This window comes from Felis catus, chromosome A2, assembly GCF_018350175.1.
Source record: "Felis catus isolate Fca126 chromosome A2, F.catus_Fca126_mat1.0, whole genome shotgun sequence".
Taxonomy (NCBI): domain Eukaryota; kingdom Metazoa; phylum Chordata; class Mammalia; order Carnivora; family Felidae; genus Felis; species Felis catus.
In genome coordinates, this window is record NC_058369.1 from 97,876,211 (window position 1) to 97,889,040 (window position 12,830).

The following is a 12,830-nucleotide window of genomic DNA, read 5'->3' on the forward strand; positions in this document are numbered from 1 at the left end:
TGTTGCAGGCTTTCAAGTAGAGCTCAATTTGAGCCAGGAAATCTGTCCAACAGATACTGAGGTGTCATAGCTTCAGCAGTTGCTCAGAAGGCATGAGATGGGGATGACAATAAATGAGGGAACTCACTCTTTTATCAAAATGGCACCTTACTGGTACTGGGAACTGAACAGAATCCCATTGCCATGGTCATCCTATTGTAAATTTATCAAATCTCAGCAAGCTACCAATTCCTTAAACATGCATTGTTCAGTATCGTTGTTACTCTGAAATGTGTCTTTCTTAGACCTGGTTCAGTTAGAGGCCGAGGTCAAAATTTGCATCTTGGCATAGATTCCATAAAAACTCTATTTCACTACCCCAGATGGCTTCATTAATCACAACCACATATTCTTTAATGTCGTTCCATTGGTGTCAGGGAGGAACTGGGTACAAAGAAATATACTTGCCAACATGAAACTCATCACTAGAGAAAAGATATCCAAGGATACATCCTACTAATGGAAGGTCACTAGCTTTTTTCTAAACCGAGGATAGCGCATTCTCACAATCCTCAAGCCAACCCGTATTGTCACTGAGGGGCTTATTAGTAATGGTTTTTTTCCTCTTGTTCAGGGACCCCCTGGGACCCCTGGTCCTCAAGGTCTTCTTGGTGCTCCTGGTATTCTGGGTCTCCCAGGCTCTAGAGGTGAACGTGGTCTACCAGGTGTTTCTGGATCTGTGGTAAGTGTTTGACACCATTCTTATTCTCATTAACATAATAAAAGATTTTAAAAGCTGCCACTTCAGATGTGACAGATTGATCACTGAATAACTCCACTTAAGATTTTTTATTCATGGCATTTTCTTTATACAGATCACATGTCACTTATCTAAGAAGCTTTAATACCACCTTACTTAGACACACGCTATAAAGATACAGCTTAATATTATGCAGAATGATTTTTGTTCTTTTTACATGCTTAAGAACTATATAAGCTCTAATTGCATTTACTCCTCTGCAGTGTGAAATGCTGGCATCATTTATCCTGTTGGAAGAATGAAGCTCTGGAAGTTCTGAATCATTCCATTAAATCCTATACATGACAGCAGCTAGGGCTCAGCTCACCTCCATAAACTCTCTCAACTTTATGAATTCATTTCATTTGGGATATCGGACGTAACTAGGCTCACCTGTACAGAACAGCATTCCAAAATTCAATAAAGCTGACCATCTGAGTGTGTAGGATGAGGGCAAGGATAACACTGATGACACTTCTTACCATTTTGTGACCCATTCAGTCTCACTGTACCTTCTCCTTGCAAACTGGAATCTCCTCGCCGGGGTTGTTTAGGAAGGGTGAGGTTTGCTCTCAATCCAATAAGAAGAATGTTGTTTTGTGTTCTCTGCCTCTAGGGTGAACCTGGACCTCTCGGCATCTCTGGTCCACCTGGGGCTCGTGGTCCCTCTGGTGCTGTGGGCGCACCTGGAGTCAATGGTGCTCCTGGTGAAGCTGGTCGCGATGTGAGTATGACGCTTGGTTTGTCGTACTGGACCACATACTAACTACAGAAACATAGCTAGAAAACCTAGCTGTGTTTCATTATGTGCAACATCATATCCTGAGCTGAGTTCCTCTTGTTCCAAGTTTTGGAACAAGATGGTCTGTTTCTCCATTAAATCAGCATGTACTGACCACTCCTGGTATTGAAAATACGAAAAATTACTTGGACTGGGGGATGGATGGGTCTTTGAAGAGCATGCTTCAAAGTTGGCCAAAATATCCAAAACACCTCTAAAAGAAACTAGGTTGGCAAGATCTTGCTCCTGTCTTTTAACAGTCTGAAAGTGGGTTCACTAGTGAGCACTGGGAGTGATGAAGACAGAGGAGCTGAACTATAGGAGCTGGTGGGTTAAAGAGCCTCACTAAGTGCCTTCATTGGTGTGGTGTCTTCACAGGGCAACCCTGGGAATGATGGTCCCCCAGGCCGCGACGGTCAACCTGGACACAAGGTCAGTATACCTCTCTGTCTTTCTCCAGTTGAAAAGTGACTAAAACACAGGACAGTTTGATGCTAAACTTCACTTTGCCTTTGGTAGGGAGAACGCGGTTACCCTGGCAACATTGGTCCAGTTGGCGCTGTGGGCGCACCTGGTCCTCATGGCCCCGTGGGTCCCACTGGAAAACATGGAAACCGTGGTGAACCTGTAAGTTTGTAAATACCAGTCCCTTTGTGCTGCCATCTTTGTAGGCTTCCCTTGTGACCTCCCCACACTTGGGAACTATGGGGGCTTGGGGAGGAGAGTTTTGGGCTTGGCTGATCAGTTATGTTTTTCTTTTTCAACTCACAGGGTCCTGCTGGTGTTGTTGGTCCCGTTGGTGCTGTTGGTCCAAGAGGTCCTACTGTATGTACATGGTGATGATTTCTTTACAAATTAACATTTAAGGAGCCTCAGTCCAGACTGTCTGTGAAGAAAATAAATAATATACAGGCTAGACTTCATATTTTTTTTAAAATGTAGTCCATGTTGAGAATTGCTACAAATAGCTTCTAAGTCTCTTCTATTTCAAATCCCTTCTGCTTGTTTTAAATAATCACAAAAATCTAGCTACTTCACAGGAAGCTCAACTAAAGCAGATTAAGGGAATAGATAACACCCCCATGGCTTTTAAACCTTTGCACATCCTGAGTTGCTTTGTAAACAGATTAAGCAATATTTGTGGGCACGGGAGTCTCATTTTCTAAAGAAGTAAATGTCCTATCCGCCCTTCTTTTTTCTATACAGGGCCCACAAGGTATTCGAGGTGATAAAGGAGAGCCTGGTGACAAGGGGCCTAGAGGTCTTCCTGGCTTAAAGGGACACAATGGACTGCAAGGTCTTCCTGGTCTTGCTGTAAGTAAAATGTGGACATCATGCATGTATACGGATCTTAAAAGATCTTCCTCAAATTTTCACTGCCACTGTTCTAAAATGTCCTACATCATATTCATTTCCCATTCTCTGGCTCACTCCATCTCGCAGAGATTAATGCCATTTCATCCCAACACAAAAAGGTGAGGGTTAAGGGAAATTGAAATATACATATATTAAAATCTCTTGGCAACAATGTCCTTCAACCCCACTTAAAATAAATATAATTAGAGGAATGACTAATATTGCACTGCTGAAATAGCTTGTAGAAAAAAATATAATTGAATATAATAGACATAATGGGAGAAAAGAGCCCCATTTTACATTTTCAATTTTCTCAATCCAGAGTCCATTGAAACTAAAGTTTTCCATTCAATTTAAAAAAACCTATTTGTCGACACGTGTTCTGAAAGTGTGATTTTCCTGTTCTCTCTTTAAAGGGCCAACATGGCGATCAAGGTGCTCCTGGCTCTGTGGGTCCTGCTGGTCCTAGGGTAAGTCAATCTAAGAGACATTTATCTCTGAAATGGAGTTTATGTCAGGCACTGAGCCCAGGCCTCTGCTTCCTTGTGGGGTTTTTACTGACTCACTCAGACCCAGCATCCTTCTTCCCTAGGGCCCTGCTGGTCCTTCTGGCCCTATGGGCAAAGACGGTCGCACTGGACATCCTGGTTCAGTCGGACCTGCTGGCGTTCGTGGCTCTCAGGGTAGCCAAGGTCCTGCTGTAAGTATCGTTTTGGGAAATAATAAAGAGCATCACAGACCTAAGGAATATCTTCTTCAGACTAAACCAAGATGGTTACGACAACACATTAAAGTTGTCCCCCACTGCCACATGTTAGTTCTAAAATGTGTAAAAATTATCTGTATGTGATAACGTTGTTTAGGCCCATCCCTGCAAGTATGTCTGAGATCAAGTTGTTTATTTACATGGACTTAGTTCTTTTTTACTTATTAGAACATGCTTGTGTGTGATGCTCGACTGAAAATCTGCTGTCACTGATGTCTCTCACTGCGACCAAATACAAAACCTCCTTTTTCTCACGTTCACCTTTGCAGGGCCCCCCTGGTCCCCCTGGCCCTCCTGGACCTCCTGGCCCAAGTGGTGGTGGCTATGATTTTGGTTACGAAGGGGACTTCTACAGGGCTGACCAGCCTCGCTCACCACCTTCTCTCAGACCCAAGGATTATGAAGTTGATGCTACTCTGAAATCTCTCAACAACCAGATTGAGACCCTTCTTACTCCTGAAGGCTCTAGGAAGAACCCAGCTCGCACATGCCGTGACTTGAGACTTAGCCACCCCGAGTGGAGCAGTGGTAGGTCAAGATACCCAAGCCAGAATGGCCCTTCTCACAAGCTGGGCTTTGCAAAGTCAGTTCCCACTGACATTTAGAATGAAAAGGTTTTGGGTAAAAATTGCATTATATAGAATCATGCCTAATTAGAAGCATTTTCTTCTTCACCAGCATCCAGTTTCAGGCTTCTCTTAATGTGTATTTTTCATATACTCTGATTTGATGTTTCATGGAGGAGAGGAGAGAAGGAACTGTCTAATCTGGAAAGTAGCCATCCTCTTCCTATTAAATGTAGGGTAGACAATGTTACGTATAAGAATCAAAATCTTGGTCTAGTAATTATTAGAACCTATAGTCCACTCAATAAGAAGTTTTATGAGCTGGGTCTTGTCTTTTTTAAAGGTTACTACTGGATTGACCCTAACCAAGGATGCACTATGGATGCTATCAAAGTATACTGTGATTTCTCTACTGGCGAAACCTGTATCCGGGCTCAACCTGAAAACATCCTAGCCAAGAACTGGTACAGAAATTCCAAGGTCAAGAAGCACGTGTGGTTAGGAGAAACTATCAATGGTGGTACCCAGGTGAGGAATCCTACAAACATTCCTTCTCCTACTAAATAATATTATTAAGATTGTTTGCTTTTTAATGATCTGCATTTTAGTCCTTTACCCAAATGGGATTGTTAAAGGAACCTGCTCTTTTCTTGGGTTCCAGTTCTATCCTGGGATTGTACATTAAAGATGGATTGATTGAACGTACCCACACAATTCAAAGTTATTCTGCAAATTTGGCTCAACTGATAATCCCTGGAGAAACTGACTAATGACATTTAGTGTGAGGAAGTACTGGCCAGCATATGCATCCCTGTACCCATGAATGTATATTTTCAGAACATGTGCTTTTCTGAATTTTTAATCAAATCTTTCCACCAACTTTATTGCATGCCTCCTGGTGGGGATTACAGAAAAAGAAAGAGGTCTGAATCTCTGTCTCCTTGTTCTCTTATTCTAAAGAAGATACATACCCATTAAAAATACCTTATCTAGAACAGGTACCTTTTTGAGATGATCTTGCCTCAGCCTGGTAGTTCCTATGTCCCTTCTAAGTAACTAATATTTCAAAGACCAGTGAATTGAGTTTCCTGGAAAAGTACCTTTTTCCCAAGGTCAGCTCTGAGTCCATTATTCCTCCCTATACCAGACGTTTTTTTTTTTTTTTTGACTCTTAGTACCTGAGGCCATCTCCACTTAACTAGAATTTCTATCTTATTTTCTGTAGTTTGAATATAATGTTGAAGGAGTAACCACCAAGGAAATGGCTACTCAACTTGCCTTCATGCGCCTGCTGGCCAACCATGCCTCTCAAAACATCACCTACCACTGCAAGAACAGCATTGCATACATGGATGAGGAGACTGGCAACCTGAAAAAGGCTGTCATTCTGCAAGGCTCCAACGATGTTGAACTTGTTGCCGAGGGCAACAGCAGGTTCACTTACACTGTTCTTGTAGACGGCTGCTCTGTAAGTAATAGTGAAATGTGGGGATACGCTTATTTGGGGAGTGTATTTTGGAGGTGGGGAGATGGAGTTTTAACTTAGACCGTAATGAATGAATAAGACCATAAACGGATGAATAAGAGACCTAACTTACTAAATCTATTTTCATAACTGTATTTATTTAAATTAAATTCTGAGTGTTCTTATCAGACCTTGCCTTCTGAAATTCTCTGCAGTGCTAAAATATATACAGTGTCCATGCACTAGCTGTTTTTCTTTAAACATGAGTTTGTTAAATGATGATGTCTGCCCACAATTTAAAATTACTTGAGGTTAAAAGGTCCCAAGCTGTCACTTATGGCTATATGTATTTTATTTTACTTATTAGTATGGCGTGCATGCGATTTTTCTCTACAATATGCTAGACATTGCAGAAAAATCAAAATTTACTTGCAGCAGCCTGCATACCCACCTGGCTCTCCCTTACCCACACATGCACACCCCAAAAACGATAATGTAGCAGTAAGCCACGTGGAATACGTATTGAAATTTTCTTTTAAAAAATTAGACTGGGGGGCGCCTGGGTGGCGCAGTCGGTTAAGCGTCCGACTTCAGCCAGGTCATGATCTCGCGGTCCATGAGTTCGAGCCCTGCGTCAGGCTCTGGGCTGATGGCTCAGAGCCTGGAGCCTGCTTCCGATTCTGTGTCTCCCTCTCTCTCTGCCCCTCCCCCGTTCATGCTCTCTCTCTCTCTGTCCCAAAAATAAATAAACGTTGAAAAAAAATTAAAAAAAAATTAGACTGGTAAGAAACTGCTCTCCCTAAAGACACCCCTGATATTTCTGTTGCAAAGAGAACGTGTTGACCTTGGGAAAACTTCTTCGGAATGAACAAGCCCCAAAGTGGTTCTTAAATATCTAAGGTTCTGACGATACTAGATGTAGAAATAATGCTGCTTTTCATATATGTACTTTTTTTCCTCTTTTAAACAGAAAAAGACAAATGAATGGAAAAAGACAATCATTGAATACAAAACAAATAAGCCATCCCGCCTGCCTATCCTTGATATTGCACCTTTGGACATCGGTGGTGCCGACCAAGAAATCAGGGTGGACGTTGGCCCAGTCTGTTTCAAATAAATGAACTCAACCTAAATTAAAAAGAAAACAAAAGAAGTCCGAAAAAAAACTTTCTCTCTTTGCCATTTCTTTTTCTTCTTTTTTAACTGAGAGCTGAGTCCTTCCATTTCATTTCCCCTGCACATCTATTTGCTTAAATTGTGGGCAAAAGAGAAGGAGAAGGATTGATCAGAGCATAGTGCAATACGATTTCATTCATTCCCTCCCTTCCCCCCAAAGATTTGGAACTTTTTTCAACACTCTTACACCTGTTGTGGAAAATGTCAACCTTTGTAAGAAAACCAAAATAAAAATTGAAAAATAAAATAAAAACCATGAACAATTTGCACCACTTGTGGCTTTTGAATATCTTCCACAGAGGGAAGTTTAAAACCCAGACTTCCAAAGGTTTAAAACTACCTCAAAACACTCTCCTATGAGTGTGATCCACACCATTAGGTGCTGACCTAGACGGAGATGAGCTGAGGTACTTGTTTTGTTTTGTCCCAAATACAAAGGTGCTACCAGTATTTCAGATACTTGAAGACTGTTGATGGTGCTAGAGGACTCTGAGAAGAAAGACTCCTCTGTAATGGGTTGCGGTGTGTGTTCTTTCTTCATTTGATTTAGCATCAGTATTTTACATCTTCTTCCCAAATAAAAGTATGCAGATTGCTTGCCCAACCTCGTCCTCTTCTTTACATTCAGCATTTGTTCTTTGCCAGTCTCATTTTCATCCTCTCCCATGGTACCAAAAAGAAGCCTTGTTTCTCGGACAAGCAGAAAGATTAAATTGTACCTATTTTGTATATGTGAGATGTTTAAATAAATTGTGAAAAAAATGAAATAAAGCATGTTTGGTTTTCCAAAAGAAAATGCTGAGTAGAATTCCTTGCTTCGATGCTCTTTGCAATATAAGTATGGATTATAGCATCTCTACCAGCCGTTAGACTGTTTCTCATTAGATAGAAACTATGCAAAAAGGGCAGTGTGGTATAATAGAAAGAGCAGAGAACAAGGACCCAGGAGATCTGAGCCCCAATTCTGACTCTGCTTCTTGCGGTCAAGGGACCTCGAGCGTTTCACCTTTCTGCCCCTCAACTTCCATATCTAATACGGGGAAGTTTCCTTCTCTGAACTATAAACACTTGCCCTGCTCAAAATGTGTAATACTTAAGCAAATGGTATCGTAGACCTAAGTTTACTCTAAGCAGAGATCCACAGAACCTTCTGGTTTATTGTCTGTTAAGTACTTTGAAGCAGTGGCTGAAAGTTGGTCTATGCACAATTAATACTATTAACTAAAACAGTTTCAAATATTCAGTAAAAATGCCATACACTTAAATCTGATGCAACTGAGTACAATGCGTGTGAGGAGGTAATGTGTGTGCTGTCAATCAGCACAGACAGTTGTGGATAATAGTACCATGAACACCTACCTGCCAAATCAAGTTCATTTTCCTCCCCTGCACCTTTCAATGACATCTTTAATACACTTAAACAGAGTGATGTGTCAAGTAAAATGTTAAGATTCATTTAGAGCTTATTTCCTGTTGCAGAACATAATTGGGATTGTAATATTTGCCTCCTGAAATAAGTCATCTCAAGATTCAATTAGTTTTAAAAGCAAAAGACTGAACATGATGAAAATCTAACATCAAGTCTAAAAAGTTAGCATAGTCTATTACCCAAACGGTAACTTCCAATTATGGTCCTTCCCGCCACCTGAATCTCAACACAGGATGCTTATTAGAATGCAGATTCCCAGTCCTCAGCCACCAAATTAAGATTTAGTAGGGAATCAGTATTCCTAAGAACCCTGCAAAATTCTGAGGTACATCCATCAGGAAGCCACTGTACCCAGTGATTTCCACAACCCTTTGTGGCTCTAACATTTTGTATCCGGCAAGAATGAACCAATATAGCTGACCAAATGATACAAAGAAAACCAAACCCCTGTATATCAGAATATGAGTACTCCTTACAAATTAGTAATTAAAATGGCCAGGGCAAGCTTACATGATAACCAGTTAGACATCTCTGGATTCCTTCAACATGCCTTGCCCTCAGGTCACAATCCAAAAAAGTTAGCGTAAAGGGTGAAAGCGAAGAAGGAAGAAGCCATTTCCTGAGTACCAGCTATGAGCCAAACACTACGTTAGATGATAATAATAATAATGCTCTTTGTCAAACTGAATCCAAACAGGCAGATTTCTTAAGCCAAGAGTCATTAATAATCATTTAGTCATCAGTTGGGACTACAGAAAAATAGTTCAATAAATAAGGGTATATCTGATAAAATAATAATGAGGAAATAAATGATGGTATAGCCAATAAATACTAATGAGGAATGAATAATGGTATATCTAATAGAAAACAATGGGAAAACAGTGAAATAAGTGTTGATAACCCAATAACATTTATGAGGGTAGTTAAACAACAAAAAATGCTTAGAACGGAATATTACAATCTTTTAAATATCATTTTCAAGTACACTGTCATTAGAAATATATCAAACATGCGTGTAAAAATGCTAGGAGTAGGCACATTCATGGAGTAATGATAGGAATGACTTTTATGCCTGAATTTTCCAGATTTGCTATGATATAGCTATATCACCTTTATCATTTACAACAAATTTAGCCTTAAAATATTATGAAAAGAAATAAGCAGCCAACAAGCGAAAACAATCCTGGCTGAGAAGTAGCCATCTCCGGGGAAACAATGGTCCACCTCCCACCCATTCATCTTCTGAAAGAGAAGAAAACCCTAACCTAAGAGTCATCACTCACAGTGACCCAGCCATACTGGGGGGCATCAGAAAGGGGCACACGAGGCCATACATACCAAGTGGCGGCATCCTCAGGAATTTCGCAGTTTAGTTGCAGAGAGAGAATAAAATAATGTGTGAACACAATTTTAAACCAAGTGTCCTGTGAGGATAGCGGAGGACACTATTAATTAATGAGAGGGAATCCCAGAAAATTAACCTTAGCTTCATGCAGTAATAGTGATATTTGGGTTTAGCTGGTCAGCTTTTGCCAGAGATCTAATTTCACTTTCAAATGCTCTGTGTCTGGCCAGAGGCTTCTTCTCTGGAAGCCACGTATTAGAACAGTCTGGTACTTACCAAGCAGGAGGTCCACTGTGAGTGTTCCCGGGGCCTGGGCAAAGTACCGAAGGCTTGACCCTGGCACACCAGCCCTCTCTTTAGAGACTAATCACCAGGCCCAAGGGACCCTCCTCACAACATTTCCTGACCCTTGGTCCTATGAAGGTCAGCCACCTCTAACTGTGCCAGTCTGAGAAGGAAGAAGATTGCATATGAGAGAAGGAAGGAGCAGGTAGCCAAGACTGGGGGACGAGACATTAATCAAGTCTGGTAAAAAGGGTCATTTAAAATTCTAAAATCAATACAGCTAATGCACTGGCAAAGAGCAAGGACACCTGACCAATGCAGAACACATTTATTATCTTTAATGCCAAAATACTTTTTTCTGCTATTCCACTTAATATCACTGAAAACGAAGTTCAGAAATTGGATTATATATAAGAAAAGTTGGAAATGTCGTTTTGGGTCAGAACAACAATCCATCTAGATGAGTACTTTGCCTTTGACAGTGGCACCAAGGGAAATTTGGGAGAAAGAGTGGTTGGCACTTCCTGAGAAACCAGCCTCAAAACTCCCATTTAATAACCCATTGTAAATCTTTTTTGTACATAGATGAATCTAAACCCTTCCAGAGCCCTCTATCTGTTTTGAAATATGTTGGTATTACTGTACCAACAGGAGAGAGCTAATGCTGAATTGTTAGCTCGGCTTCCTAGCCCTCTGATCAAGTAGCTAAAATATGCTTTCTATCCTTGTGCCTGGATCAGCCAGGGATTCAACTACTCAGTGTCCATAGGGAGCACCAGTAACTGCTGCAATGGGGCCATCGACCGCCCATAATGATTGACTTTTCCCTGCAGTTTGGTGAAATGAGCACATAATTTGTGGCCAGCAGCCAAGGTTATGTGCACCAGCTCCACCAGTGACTAGCCAAGAGCACCTGGGAAAGTGTCTTAAGTTCTCTGAGAAGGTTACGGATCATCTTTAGGTCTGAAGTTTGCAGGCACTGGTAGTCATCTCTTGAGTTAATCTCCTGTCCCTGGCCCTCCAGTGTAGGGAGAGGAGAACCTAGAATTTAAATTTAATTAGCACCACTCTTTCAAGTGGTAACCCATCAATTTTGAGTCATGCCTCCCTATCAGCAAAAATGTGAGCCCTTAACTAATTTTGTTAATCTATTTATATATAAATGTTATACACGTACTACGTACTATGGGACTAATACATGATGTGCAATGGAAAACTTACATGGGAAAAAAAACTGTAAAAGAGAGAAAATAAATACAAATAGAAGATTCCATACTCCAGTGGATCATTTCATACATACCCTAGAGGGCGTGCACATTCCGTCCCCCTACTGTGAAGACTACTGCCCTAAACAAGGATTCAGGATGGTCTTCGGGGGAGGGCAGAACATCAATGGACTCCTGAAATAGCACACCAAATTTTGTGTGTATGTGCATTTTTCTTGGAATAGAATCCACAACTTTCTTCAGATACCTCAAAGGGTCTATGACCAAGAAACATGTTAGGAACCACTATACAAAAGCAGTATTACTTATTCATTAAACCCTGGGCTTTTCTGAACCATGACCTTCATATCTCATCTTGGGTCTCATACTCAGAGCATGCTGCTTTTCCTGTCCTAAGACCTGACAGGTCAACCTGCATCAACCCACATTAAAATAGAAATATTTCCCTCTTCCACTTCCCTGCTATGGGACCTCTCTCCTACGCTTGAACAGGACTTGGCAGATGCTCTATGACCCAGAGTTGGACCTTACAACATCAAAGTGCACCTGTTCACAAAACCTTTTCAAATTAAGAACAAATGGATTCAATAATGGAGAGTTATATAATAATAATAATAATAATAATAATGTTATTTTTAGGAAAATTATGCATATTTTAGTTATTTTTTTAAAGAAGCTTTAACCTAAAAGAGATTGCAATTCCTGGGACTATAAAAGACTGTAAGGACAATAATTGGAACATGTTCTTCAGAGACCCTCAGGTCATCCCAGAACCAAATGTCTCCTCTTCATCTGGCTCTTCTCAAACACAGCTATTATGCTGAGCCCAACGTACAAGAATAATTTTGGCCAGAATTAACAATCCTATGGATTCTAGAAAGGTCTCCTTAAAATTGCAATTCACTACATATTTAAAGAAATTCACAAACACAAAATGCCAGCAAAGTGAATATCTTCTAGTATAACATTGCTCTTGGTGCCCAATGACTTAATTAACCATCAACAGCATGAAAAAAAAAAAAAGGCAGAAACAATTTTTTTAATGGAATCTATTAATGCCAGGCAGAATAAGAACACCTACTCATAAACCACTGTGCGGAGTAGATGGCCTTTCTCTCCCAACGGGATGTCACTTTGAGTTCACTGCTCCCCCTGCTGACTGGATAATAGAACACCCCAGTCTTTTAACACAGCCACATGCACACCATCAGAGAATGAAAACTCAAATTTCGGAGGAGAAAATAGAACAGCCTCCTGTGCTTATTTCCTGTCTGCCCCAGACACACAGCCCTCTCTCCAGCTTCCATGGCAGCCCACCTTCATGTCCTCAATGCTCCCTTTTTTTTCTTACCCATTTTAATCTATCCTTAATATCTCTCCCATGGAGCTGGTAAATGGAAGTCACAAGGAGCCAAACATAAGCTCAAAAGGAGAATGGCCTTTTTGGGTGAGTAGAGCTGTCCAATGATACAAATGTTGCCCCAAAATGCACTGAATAACCCTTCAGGCTTTAAGCAAGGGGTTTGGGGGATTATATAGAATGGAAATAAGAGGATGATAGAAAGAACAGGGGCTTGGAAGGCAGAGCTATCTGGGTACGAGCCCTATCTCCACCATTTCCTCATCTGTAAGACAGGGATAGTGATGAACTGCCCAC

General features: G+C 40.9%; 1 protein-coding gene and 1 long non-coding RNA gene across 2 annotated transcripts in view; one reads left to right on the forward strand and one right to left on the reverse strand.

Annotated features, from left to right (window-relative positions):
* Positions 1-7,157, forward strand: part of COL1A2 (collagen type I alpha 2 chain) — a 36,154-nt gene extending 28,997 nt beyond the window's left edge. Inside the window, exons 41-52 of the mRNA XM_003982764.6 lie at positions 614-721; positions 1,395-1,502; positions 1,938-1,991; positions 2,079-2,186; positions 2,331-2,384; positions 2,766-2,873; positions 3,332-3,385; positions 3,508-3,615; positions 3,951-4,209; positions 4,591-4,775; positions 5,473-5,715; positions 6,683-7,157. Of these exons, the coding sequence (XP_003982813.1) occupies positions 614-721; positions 1,395-1,502; positions 1,938-1,991; positions 2,079-2,186; positions 2,331-2,384; positions 2,766-2,873; positions 3,332-3,385; positions 3,508-3,615; positions 3,951-4,209; positions 4,591-4,775; positions 5,473-5,715; positions 6,683-6,829 (1,536 nt within the window). The 3' untranslated portion in view covers positions 6,830-7,157. The remainder of the gene's footprint in view (positions 1-613; positions 722-1,394; positions 1,503-1,937; positions 1,992-2,078; positions 2,187-2,330; positions 2,385-2,765; positions 2,874-3,331; positions 3,386-3,507; positions 3,616-3,950; positions 4,210-4,590; positions 4,776-5,472; positions 5,716-6,682) is intronic.
* Positions 1,430-12,830, reverse strand: part of LOC109497457 — a 63,596-nt gene continuing 52,195 nt past the window's right edge. Inside the window, exon 4 of the long non-coding RNA XR_006594216.1 lies at positions 1,430-2,445. This is a non-coding gene — a long non-coding RNA (uncharacterized LOC109497457). The remainder of the gene's footprint in view (positions 2,446-12,830) is intronic.